The sequence below is a fragment of the Phoenix dactylifera genome, chromosome 3 (genome assembly GCF_051530095.1).
Source record: "Phoenix dactylifera cultivar Ajwa chromosome 3, Ajwa_hap1_PhDact_Kaust_v1.1, whole genome shotgun sequence".
NCBI lineage: Eukaryota > Viridiplantae > Streptophyta > Magnoliopsida > Arecales > Arecaceae > Phoenix > Phoenix dactylifera.
The window spans coordinates 56,247,663-56,260,931 of NC_143192.1; the positions used below are offsets into that span (position 1 = coordinate 56,247,663).

A 13,269-nucleotide genomic window follows, 5' to 3' on the forward strand; every position below is an offset into this window, starting at 1 on the left:
TGGGTGCCCTGCATGAACTGCCACGATGGTGCATCCATCAATCGTCGCGGTGCATTGCCGTGGGTCAATCACGGAGACGAAACCTACGCACGAGCACAGTGAATGTCAGTGATTGGTGACGTGCACCAACATGGACCCAGCGCGCAATAATTTCTCCTTTAAATGGTTTCCAACTCTGCTCTCTTTTTTTATCAATATCTTCCATCATGACGCACGGCTCGGCTGCATCCACCCCCTCGCGGTGCGCCTACGGTTGATGGTAAAATACATCCGCACCATTCTTGATAGATGCGAGACGTAAAATGGAGGGCTAGGAAAGTGCCAGCGGCCACTTTATATACATGTACCCCCAGCACATGAACTTCAGTTCAATCGAAGGAAGCAACCAGCTTAGTGGACGCTACGAACCTGGATGTTGCTATCTGAACACCAGCAAGTGCATTCCCATCCGTCTAGAATTAGTGATCATCTCTCTTTTTTCAGATCAGCCTATTAATGTATTAAGTCACATCCTATTTAGTCCAGCTACCGCAAGAACAATCAAATCTCGCATTCGAAGAAATCCTTCCGAAGTTGGAGGGCGCAGGTGCTTGGAAATACTTGAAGGTTCCACTATCAGGTACACCACTGGTGGCTTCGGAATTTAGTCTTTTATTAGATAAAATGGCAGCTAAGATTGTGAGTTGGAAATGAAAGGCTCTACCGCCGGCCTTGCTCCAATCTATGCTATCATCTATCTCTCTATTGTATATCTTGTGTTTTTGTGCTGCTTTTAGTAATCAAAAGCTAGAGAAGGATTTCGAAGCCTTCTTGTGCGGGCATTCTGCTGACTGCGAGGGACTTCCAACTTATTTCTTGCAAATCTGTTTGCTTTTCCAAAGGAGCAAACTTGGGATGCAGTCTTAACAAGCGCTACTATATAAACTTGCCGCCCAAGTGGTACTTCAACCAAACTCGTTATGGCCGAAGTAGCGACTGTCAAATATCGGTTTCAAGGTTCCTAGCGTAACTACAAAAAACTACGACATTGTGAAAAGAAATGAGCTAAAATTGCTCCGCAACTTGCATTATCATTCCAATCCCAAATATATATAGGGTGTACAGAGTTGCATAATTACAACGATAGAATCATTTTGTTTGATAGTTACACTCGTAGAATCATTATGTTTCTAAGATAGGGAAAACATTATAATCATATTGGTTACAATCATGTAACAAATGATGAGTATTTTGTTCTGATCCAATAATTACAAGCAAGAGATGTCCTTATCCTGCTATGGACCTTAGAAAAGTTTGATAATAAGCCCAATCCGAATCGGAACAAGCAGAAAGAAGTAATGGTCTTGTGATGGTAAGATAAAGTAAGTGTCCCACAAGTCTTCGATAATGAGAAGGTTCAAAAAGAGCGAGGTAGGTGTCTAAAGATTGTGTGAGATTGGGCTCCATAGGTGAATCACATGGAGGGTAACTAAGAGCACCCACATAGGCTAAAATGTCCAATGCATATTTGCATTGTGAGAGATAAATACCTTGAGTATAGTCATCAACAATGGTGAAGAAAAAACAAGCACCTTTAGTAGAAACAATGGAATTACTTCTCCAGATATCACAATATAGCAATTCAAAAGGAACCGTAGTTGTTGCTGGTGGTCCAAACCGAGAACGATTGGCACTGCGGTGTGAACGGGGTTCCGTCTGAGTTGTCTTGGTTGGTGTTGGTTGCGCTCCACCTTCCGCCAAGAAACCTGCAAACAAGCCTTGCACCACCACCAGGGTGGTGATGGCCCTCCGACGGTCAAGTCAGAGGAGATTGGAGGAGGAGGAGAGGTGATAATCGCAAGTAAGAGAGTGCTCTGGGAGATATTGCTCACCCTCCCCCCTTTCTCCCCCCAGCCGCATATATACCTGGCTGGGGGGTCTCTCAGGGGGGTTCGTTATCGTGGGGCACGATGGTGTGGCCACTGACATGGCCGTTACAGGGCGTCGTGGAGCAGCACCGGGTACGGCCACGTCAGGGCATAGTGGGGCTCCGCTTTGTACGGCTGATGCAGGAGATCGTGGAGCAGCATCGGATACAGCCGTTGCAGGGAGTAGTGGAGCAGGAGGCCGCGGCGTGCCTCTGGGGAATAGCCTGTCGTTATCAAGAGATCTCCGACTCGGGGTCGGAGCGCTGGATCAAGGGGCAGCCGACTCGGGGTCGGGCTGCGGAGCCGAGGATATCCGACTCGGGGTCGGATTGCTGGATCAAAGGGCAGCCGACTCGGGGTCGGGCTGCGGAGCCGAGGACGTCCGACTCGGGGTCGGAGCGCTGGATCAAAGGGCAGCCGACTCGGGGTCGGGCTGCGGAGCCGAGGATGTCCGACTCGGGGTCGGATTGCTGGATCAAAGGGCAGCCGTAGTCTTCCTGGGCGCGCGTGCCGGTCACGTGGGGCATGGCGGCTTATTTCCCCCGTAACAGTAGTCATGATAGAACTATTGGGGAATGACAAACAAGTTTGTTTAGCTTTTGGACAAACATCATAAATAATGCCGTGATTATTAAAAGAAAAGAAAAGAATGGTATGAAGTTTATGTTGCTGCTGATGAGAGGGTTGTCCAAGACACCTATGCCATAAATTAAACGATATAGACATGAAGAAGGATGCATGCAAATGGTGGCTGCAAAGGACATATAAACCATCATGTTCAAAGCCCCAACCAATCACCTTCCTTTTCTTGGAGCCGCATAGTTACGACCATAGGATCATTCTGCTTGATAGTTACACCCGTAGAATCATTTTGTTTCTAATATTAGTTACAACCACGTAACAAACGATGAGCACTATGTTCCAATCCAGCAATTACAACCAAGAGATACACTATTCTTATCCAATACGTGATGAATGGCCGGTCAAGTGGCCGTTCTTCTATCTAGAATAGAATTCGCATGTATGCGCCTGCAGTGCGGTACGTATCACTTCTTTTGGTCAACCGGGACCTTCTCTTTTATCAGTATGCTTGGAGACTCCTAGTTTTCCACCAATCCCATGATTGCCTGGCCTACGTATATTAATATGAATGTATGTTTATCGTCAGATATGCAGGTTGAGACCCTTGCAACTCCTAACAGGATGTGGAGCATGGAGCAGTTGGCCTTACTACTACTATACGAGATGATGATCAAGATATGGAGCATGCCGGGCCCCCTCCACAGGGACTTTGGACTAATCAGCTATGCTAAGGTAAAAGTAGGCTGGATCGAGTCTCCATGAAGTAGATGCATCACTTCGTGGAGCAGCCGCATCCCACAAGTACCATTTGTAATTTCGAATGGATTTGGAAAATGAATGTGCCGATGACGGTAAAAACGTTCTGCTGGTGGTCAGGCTGCCATGTAGGAGTGTTCTCACTCTCAAGTGGGAGAATCAGTCATGTCATTCATGTTTGCATGGTGTACAAAATTGCATCTTGCTCATGTGCAACTAGCCGTTCTCCCAAACACGAACGGCTGTAGTTAATAAATTGACCTCTCTGGTTCCAAGTGCGGGACTGGAGAAGATTCGACCAGTTCGCTCAGAACATCCTTGCAGGTTGTATCGATGGGGGGAAGACTCGGAGATAAATATTGCTGCAATAATAATAGTCCGGTCGGTGTCTTTTCTTGGAGATTGGGTTTGGATTCGCTGCCGTCGCTCCATGTCTCGATGATCATGTCCCCCGAATCGGGATGTGATGTCGGTGTCTCTGGCGCCGATGTTTCACATTCTTTTCAGAGAAAGGTCAGATTCCATACCTAAAATTTTCACCTCAACCAAAAAATAGTAAAAATTAATAAAATAAAATAATATATATATATATTGGAGGTACGACGCTGGCAGATTTTGATATGATCAAGACGGAACAAAAGCACCTACCTAGTTGTCCCTACGTACCCCATCGAGACTCGGCGATCCACGCCCTGCGCGGCTCCAGATTAAACTTTTACCTCGGGATTGAGTTGAACGAAGATTCTGCCCCATCAGACCCATTCAACAATTGGTTCAACAAACCTGATCCGAATCCGACTCAAACAGAAAAACCCCTTTGACCAAAGCCAGGTTAGACTTTGTGCGTATGTAACTGGGTTGCCAATTCACGGTGACTAAGAAACGGTGCTAATCTTGGGGCAGAAATAATCCCATTTCAATGCATATGATTCCAGGTAATTCGGTCGGCCGGAGCACCAGCATGCAGGTATTCAATTTATTAAATCGTGAGCACTCCTAACTCTCTTGACAGGCTAATATATAGGTGCGGACCGTGGCCCCATGGGAATTTCTGTTTCCCAGGATGACCATGCTCTCTCCTCAATTCAAGCCCTGGTTGCATATTTCGCTGGATCCACGTACGCTTGGTTTAGCTACCTCCATAAAAGGCATCGGTCCCCACTCCCCACCAAGGATGTTGATCGAGTTGGGTGGAGATAGGAGCGACCACTCTCGCCAAAACCTATTGCACAACCCAGACGGCGCCAAATGATGCATGGAAATCGGCATCACCAAACCCCGTGACATTAAAATGGATTGCTATGCTGTCAACTAATGAACACACAATTTTCTAGCTGGAAAGACATCATCGCAACGTCCTACTGGCCTCTCACCTACCTACATTGATATATTGACTTGGAGGAGCCACTGATAGCTCAACTTATCCATTCTAGAAATGTATGGCGCACCCGGTCGCAATGTAAGTTTTGTCTGTCTCGAGGATACCATTGATGCCGACCACACTGCAGGCACGAGAGAGCAAACACCAAACAACCAGCCGCAGCAGTTACTAGCGAGCATTTGAAGAACCAGCTATAAACTATTTTTTATTAGTTCGTGAAATTTATGAAGCCGTCGAATATTTCTTTGAGATTCAGCAACCAGTGAAAAGGTCTTTGCTTTCCATGAAAAAAGTTTTTAAAAACAATAAGTTCTCAACGTTGTGTAAAGTGACTGCTTGCCACGAAACCTGCAGGAATTTTATCAGGGACCAGCGGGATGTTAGGAACCCACCGCACCTCACCGACGGCACGATGCCATCCTCTTGGACTGCGAAGCTTTCACCAGCTGGGGAGGTAAGATAGGAGGAGTGCATCACCTTGTCGTATCCGCATAGAACGTTGAATGGGTTCAATTTTCAATATTCTCGGAAGAGGAAAAAATGGAATACAAATATGACAATTTAGAGGAAAAACTAAGCTTCAATTTTTTTATTCAATTATCTTTGGCAACGCAGATTCCAACATTTTTTCGGGAAAAAAAAATATATTTATATATATCTAACAGGGTATATATCTCCACCAGTATATTCTTAATACACTGGTGTATGGTTCTTCATCTGCAAGTCAAGGTCTCTGACAGCAAAAGCATATCTCAAGTTCCTCGAAAGCAACCAAAGGATGATAGCAGAACCACCAGGTGGTGGCAATTGTTTTCTGATCTTTGAAGGTGTAAAATATCTAGTGGTTGAGACCAACAATTATCAAGAAAACAAAACCAATTGAATACCAGCAACCATGGAGGTTAGAACAGATAAAACATGGATACAGGAAGACCGGTCCACTGCGTTCAGATTGCAAGCTCCCATACCAGGAAGCAAATATTAGGTTATTTCTATAACCCACAAAAAAGAAAAAGGAAAAGAAAAAGAGTTATCAGAATAAGAAACCAATCGTGCACCTTACCGGGGCAAGGTAAGATGCATGTTCTAACTCCCACGTTGAAAGATTACATGGTGAGAGGATGCCTCATGCTAGCCAATTTGATCAGCATATCTTGTTTCTCGTTGCTAACGCACTTGCAGCTTCAATATAATTATGTTTCAACTAGTGCCTTCGCCTTCAAGGCATCTTCAGCTCTTACCTTCTCGGGGACAAAATCTGAGTAACACAAGGGGCAGGCGAGTATCAATTGCTAGACATCTAGCCGGCACTAAAATATGCATGCGATCATCATGTCTGATTACAAAATTACCTGATAGGAACTCGTATCTCTTCCCACTGGAAACAGTTGATGCTGAAAAAAAAAAGGGTTAACCATCAAAACTAAGATACCGATGCATCCCAGTTTGGCTTCTCAATATGCCCCTGGAAACAATGATACAATCACAGCACAGAAAAAGAACTAATGGAGCAACCTTTCTGATTGTACTGATGCAATAGTTTGGATAGTGTTCTTTTCATGTCATGAAACTAAAAATGTGCTAAGATCTAAAAAGAGTACCAGAAAATACATCCAAATCCTTTTTATGGGTTTCCCTGAGCATCATGCAACTGCCACAAATTCAGGAACCAAAAACTTCTTATAGAGGATGATCCATGAGACCAACAAGATTGGCTTCTTGACTTATTCTAAGTCCCAATATGAGGTAAGGGAAATCAAAATTTACCAAAAGAATAGAAATCTTCAATATTTACTACATGCCCAATTTAGAAAGCAATGGCAACTCCTTGACAAGGGTACATGTCGCTTTTTTAAATGCATCGAATCTTACTTATTCCATAAGCAAAGATGGCAAAGGACCACATGCTTCCAGTCTACTTCAACACAGGTTTGGAGAAATGCTTCCTTGGTATCACAGAGAATGGTCACATAAGTGGCACTTGCATTTTGGGGTTCTCAATTAATGGATTACAGTTACTATCCAGAGAAGGCATGATGAAACCACTGCCAACTATAAAAACAAACAAAGCACAGACTTAGTAAAGTGTGCAGACACTTCCTTTTAGATAAACAGATCAGCAGCTGTTCTACACAAATATTGGTATATTGTTAATCCCAATCCAACTAGGAGGTACTGATTGTTTACTCATGTTTGTTGAAGACTATGAATGTAAGTTATGTGTTTACTTCCTTGCAGACAGCTCTATTGTTTTTTATGCTTTTAGAAGTTTGAATGCTCTCATATGAACAAAGTATATATATATATATATATATATAAGATTCTTTGATCTAATCGAGATGGCAAGTACACCTCAAATATATTCAGAGGAAATTGCAGGCAACAAGGATTTTGATCAAAATTCATAACTGCTAGCACATCACAGCAACAAGAAATTTGATCAAAATTCGTAAGTGTTAGCACATTATAGAAAACTGAGATGCAGAAAGAAGCACACCATCCTCCAGATGTCAAGGACAATGATCAAAGAGAAAGTGCTACCAAAGCACTTCTAGACAAAAGCTGTAGCCATCAAAGTCTATCTACTCCTATGTTACCCTACAAAGAGTGCAACATGACATCCCAGGAAGCATACAGCAGCAACAAAACCTCATACGTCATGTCTAAAGGGTGGGCTGCATATGCACTAGTTTTGGAAGCCAAAAGAAAGAAACTGGACAATCGTAAATAGTAGCACGAAACTTCTATGTAGGGAGTAGAAGCTGCTTCAGGATCTCACAGGAAACTTGTTCCACGCTGCTTCATAATTGCATATTCTCAGAAGATCCACTTCCCAGTGGCCATATCTAGATCTGCTCCCACTTTGGGTAACTAAGGACCGTACAAAGAACTTCATCTCAATCAGTTATTGTAAGGACTCGAGATGATGAGCTATACAATTCACTGCCAAATTAAGTTGATGGGAGCAGTTATGTGCTTGTAAATGAACATGAAGCATGGAAATGGAATAAGGGAAAGTCAAGCGTCATAGATTTTCAAGAAAGAAGCAGAAGCAAAGGGGCATGACCATGGACAGGACAACAAATTGAATCAACATTGGCGTGACAGTCCATCTCAACTTCAATGCCAAGAACTCCATCAGGACCAAGAAGAACCAGTAGCAGACCTCAATCATCAGCCAACACTTCCATGTCCACAGCCCCAATGAAAGTGAGAATTTTGAGGGAGATATTTCAGATATAAGAGCAAACTGAAAAGAAACTATCCTAGTACATATCAATGCTGGATTTGAATCTAGCAAACAGAAAAGAGACCAATTTCCTATGCCTGAATGCTGGATGTGAGTCTATTGCCATAACATAAGACAGTGCAAACTGCCAAGTTTATGTTAAGTACTGTAATATTGAAAAAAAAAGGGGCTAACATGTTTACAAAGGCTCTTGGCTCTCCAACTAACATTTTTGCCAAGGCTCACCCCTTGAAACATTCAAGAGTCTGACATCAATGCTTGCAATGAAGCCAGGTGAGGTCTGAGGGGATGTGTTGGGGTTACAAGTTTCAACTTCAAACCTGAATCTTAACTAAAGCTTTGTAGCAGTTTTTATAACTTCATCAAATTTGAAAGTCTCATTCCTTTCAACTGAAGTTAGAGCCTTGACAGAATATAGTTTCAGGTTTATAAGCCTCAAACAACTACAGATTTTACTTTGTAAGTAGACAGGGGTTTTATAATAAGTTCATAGCTTAAGTCATTCCTAATTTGGAAGTTGAATGCATGTTGTAGCAGCCCTTTGCTGGCCTATAAAGGGGAGAGTACCAAAGAATTTGTAAGTGAAGTGAAGAATAAGAGAGTTTTGTGTTTCCTCTCTGAGAGACAGATATCTTTTGCTCATACCATGTTGAGCTTGACTGTAGTATCCCACCATTTGGGCGACAGTTAGCACCCACTGGCTACCATCCTAAGTACATTGTATCCAAAATAACAAATCACCGCCATCCACATCCAACTTCCAGCATAGCCGATAAAATTGGTATCACATGATGCCTAGGATAACCCTACTTCCTCCCACTTGGTATTTTAAACATACCACCAAGGAGCAAGTATATTCAGGAAAAATTGTCCTGGTTGATGTATTCAGAAGCCTAACTCTGAAACCTCTGAAATATTAAACATAATTCATCTAACCACATATATGATCTTCATCATTTAGAATTATTGGGTTCTGATCTTGGTTGAATGGAGTGAGTTTTGATAAAAGATATGCTTCAAAACATCTCCTTGTGCTTTTCTCAATTGAGAAGCCCCAAGGCTCTTGCTCTACTTCGCATGGAAGACATGCATGTAGGATTGAAACTTTAAATGATTCTAGCCAAATTGTTGCTGATAGAAAACCAATCTAGCAAATTCACAAGTAAACTGCAGAATCTATAGAAGGAAATGCCTTAAGTGGAAGATAAGTTTTCGAAATTTTATGACCAAGGTCAAGAGAAAAAACTAGCAATCATATGTCTGAGAGAACTATCAGCAGTCAGATGATAAAAGAGTTCAAGAGATCCAGTTCAAATTTCAACGTCAGCTCAGGGACTGCAATCAAAGGTTTTTTTCCACAATATTTCCTAGCAATAGGAACTTCAAGTACATTGTGAAAATCTAGGTTGGAGATTAAAATTTGGAGGATCAACAGTCACTTAAAGGCTGTGGACATACAAGTGTTAAAGGAGTACATGAAACATTCTTGTAATAAATAATCTGTCGCATGATATTGTGGATGTTAAAAGGATGAGATCTTAGAATTTGTTGACGCGATGAAAGTGGAAAGTAACCAAGACATATGGTCTCTCCCCCGCCCCCTTTCTCTCCCTCCATCCTTCCCTCTCTGTCAAGTGATATTTGTTAGCTGTAAAGATGCCTGTCAAATTTTAAAGAACTTTGTAGTATAATTGAGGACTACAAATGGTTCAAATATTTTCTGAACAAAACAGATAACACCTGTCTAATTGCAATTGCCACCACAACTTCTTCACCGTTTCCATCTTATTTTCTTGATAGACAGCTTGTGGAACTTTCATGAGCTTCAGTTTTCTATGTTAGATTCCTGCTTATATTCACTGGGCTGCTTATACTCCTGATCTGATTGAATAAAGAAAAAGGTTATACTGTTATATCAGAGGATTCCAAGGATGGTGAATCTCTGATGAGATGGCATTGAGATCTTGGTAAGAATAGAACAATGACACCTATAATATTTTGCATCAAAGTAGCAACAAATATCTAGTCAAATAATGTTTGAGACACTTTCCCCCTCTATATCTTTGAGGACCTCAATCATGTGTTATTGACAAACCTGCACTAGGTGTAGGCATGATGAGCAAACACAACCAACCGACGCGAATAGCAAGTTCAGGCAGTAAAAATTTGATCTGGAATATCTTGAAAAGCAAAGTGGTGATTTGCATTTTCAAGGACAAGAAGGTGCAAATTAAATTTTTGAGCAATCTGCTCGTTTCAGTAGAATACCTCTAATGGATTGCCACTTTAGTTCTAAATATCTTAGATTAGGGATTCAGATGTATGACCTGTTTTGACACCAATCAGCTTTCAGTCTCAGAAAGGTTAGGAAAGAAAAGGGTATATCATGAAACAAAATAGCTTGCAGGTGGGCAGGAAGATCGTCTAAACTGGGCATTATGCAGTTTAAGCTCTTTTTTATTTTTTTAGAATATCTTTATAGTTGGTAATTAGGATGTTAGTGTTCAAGATTTAGTGTGTTTTAGTGAAAGCACAGCCAAAAAAATGAATTCAAAAGTCAAATAATTTTGCCTACGGTTGAGCCAAAATGAGATTCAAGACTTATATGGCCAGATCTTGGTAGGGAAATGGGGCCTTCCGACCCCTTAGGGCCGGGTACTTGGGATCGGAAAGAAAGGCTTGTTCTACGCTTAAAAAACGGAGCTTCACGGCGGTCCTCGAATTGGAAGGAAGAGAACCGCCACCTATCAGAGATTTCGCCCTGCTACAGCGTGGTGGGAAGATGGAGTCAGTCTCAAAAGAAGGCCGCACGTTTATAGGAACATCACAATTATACAAAATCTCGGAGTCCTTCCTTTGATTCTAACATTTTTCTTTTCTTAACTGCCGAAATGTTCTATAACTTTTTTTTACTATGCCTTTGAAGTATGCAATGACGTCATTCTAATTTTTACTAAAACAATATAGAGCTGGATATGTTAGGTTCCCTTCCTAAAGGTCGAGTTGGTTACATGTGTAAAAGTAAGTTATTGTTTCGTTCAGCCTTGAGGGCCTCACTTCACTTGTTTTTTTAGGGTAATGTCCCAATATAAAATCGAGTGATAAAGCTCGTTTTATTCAAATGATAGATTTTGGTTTCTATATTACCTCCCATCCCCATCTTCTTTAGCAGGAAGAAAAACAATAAGAAGAAGAACAAAAGAACAATGACGCTTGGAAAGATCAAATTGTAACAACCTAGAATTTGGACCATGCAAACATGCAAATAAGGTCACATAGCATCCACCTTGTTCCATTGGCATTCCATGGACCAAAAGTAGCAGCTTTGAAAGGTTTACTATTGGCTAATTCCATGCTCCTAAAACTGCATCGAGAGATTCATAATGATTCCAAATGCACGGGAAAAAAAACAAGACCTTGAGAAACCAAAGGGATGAAGTGCCATTAAGAATGTGCAATTCATATCCCGAGAAAAGAGCGGATAGAATTGTAAATTCTGTTCATCATACATCCTAGGAGAAGAGCAACTCACAGAGGTGCTTGTAGGCAATGGACTTTTTACGTTCCTGCACGGCAGTGGCATAAGCATCCTCAGCAAATTTTCCTAGAAACATCTCCTGCAATCAATATACAACACCACAACGTTAGCAGTCAACCAAGAAGAGGCCATCGTGCTGCAAAAACCCTAATCTTGGAAACACTCTTTAATTTCCCTCCTGGTGGGAGAAGACGTTGCAGAAGATAGTGCATAGTTTTTTTTTTTTTTTTTTTGACCCAAGAGAATCATCCTTATGCACCCAAAAGAGAAGCAGAAGAGCTCAACAGCTGACTCTCGCACGGCAACATGGAAGATTCTAGTTCTTAGAGTCCCAGACCATTGAAAATAGAAAGAAAGAAAGAAAAAGAGATAAAAGAAGAAGATGATGAAAGCCCCCCAATCCAATTTCTTGTGACGAACCAGTAATACCCGGATGGGGAAAAAAGCCCTAGCAAAGGACAATCGTAGAGATAGAGCGATAGAGAAATAGAGAGAGAGAGAGAGAGAGAGAGAGAGAGAGAGAGAGAGAGAGAGAGCATACGGAGGCCTTGTTGATGAGGAAGACGGCATCAGGGGTGGTGCGGGTATTCGTGGCGGCGGCGCCCTCGCTCCGGACGAGGCGCCAGACTCGGCTCATCGGGAAGCTGCACGAGGCGTCTATCTTCTTGTGCTTGCCGTCCTCCTTGTTCTTGTTCTTCTTCTTCCTTTTCTTCTTCTTGGGCGCCTCCTCCTCATCCCCTTCTGCACTCCTCCTATCCTTCTTCTTCTTCTTCTTCTCCTCCTCTACCCCGGCCTTGCTGTTCCTTTTCTTGGTAGGCATAGGAGGAGAGGGAGCAGCCGCCTCTTTCTCTCCTCTCCTCTGTATCACTCTTCCTTCTCCTCCTTCGTCCTCGGACGAAGAAGAGGAGGAAAGGAGAATAGGGGCATTCTTGTCGTTGTCCTTGGCCGCCGCCGCTCCCGCCAGCCGCCGCTCCATCATCATCATCATCATCATCCCCCCGTGCTTCCTTTCTTCTGACTCTACAAGGCGCTGCTGCTGCGGATTAACGTTCTTCTCTGCTCGCCGTCCCCGACGCACAAGAAGAGGCGGCGGGGATGGGAGGCATCTGAACCGGAACCAACTCGGTCCGAGTCGTAGCTTGGGTCGCGTCGGGTCGCTGCTTGAGATGTGGGCTTAACTGAAGCTGAATTTCTTGGATTGTTACACGCCAATTTGGCCCTAGCTCGAGAAACGTTTTGCTTTAGCCAATTTCGATTCGGGTTGTTACACATCAATTTGAGGATACGCCGGACTACCCGGGACCGGTAGCGGGCGAGGTCAAAGCCCCATGCAGCCTCGTAAGGGGTAAAAAAAGCGAGCATCCCCACTCGAAGACTTGGCGATGGTGGCAGTCTATATTTATTTACATAGAACATCCACAAACGATATTCGATGATTTCTTAAATCTCATAAAGCAAGATGAGTCTTGGTGTCGAATCTTCGATGACCAACAAGATAATGCGATAGCTAACCATCTCACCATTTTCGTCCGCTCGACGACGCATTTCTTGGCATCTAGCCAAGTCTCACTTGCTGCTCAAAGGCATTGCTTGCTGGTAATGAGGCAGAGGGTCTTCCGTTCGTCCCAAGGGTGGCCATCCACTTCAGTCGTGAGGCGTCCATAGGACGGGATAGTAATGCTGCCTTCGCACTGGAACATAGAACTTTGAGAACCACACGTAGATTAAGGATGCAACTTCCTTGCAGCTCTCTAGTGGCTGTACCCGGCCCTTTCTTCTCATGCTCAAATTTGCTCTGCGGCATCATGACCCCCGCACAGCAAACCGCAAATTGTTTGACTTCTTAGCAAGGTGT

At 43.0% G+C, this 13,269-nt stretch overlaps 1 protein-coding gene across 2 annotated transcripts; it reads right to left on the bottom strand.

Moving 5' to 3' along the window:
- Window positions 1-5,484: 5,484 nt before the first annotated feature.
- On the bottom strand, window positions 5,485-12,682 carry NF-YC10 (nuclear factor Y, subunit C10). 2 transcript variants are annotated; one of them, XM_039119441.3, is made up of 4 exons: window positions 11,956-12,682; window positions 11,409-11,493; window positions 5,979-6,020; window positions 5,485-5,884 (listed from the first exon to the last, which is right to left on the bottom strand). In XM_039119441.3, the coding sequence occupies exons 1-4, from the start codon at window positions 12,406-12,408 to the stop codon at window positions 5,820-5,822; spliced, it is 645 nt and encodes a 214-aa protein (XP_038975369.1). In that variant the 5' UTR covers window positions 12,409-12,682; the 3' UTR covers window positions 5,485-5,819. The 2 variants fall into 2 exon arrangements, with proteins under 2 accessions (XP_038975369.1, XP_038975370.1); XM_039119442.3 differs by lacking the exon at window positions 5,485-5,884 and having other exon boundaries at window positions 5,979-6,091; window positions 11,956-12,549.
- Window positions 12,683-13,269: the final 587 nt, after the last annotated feature.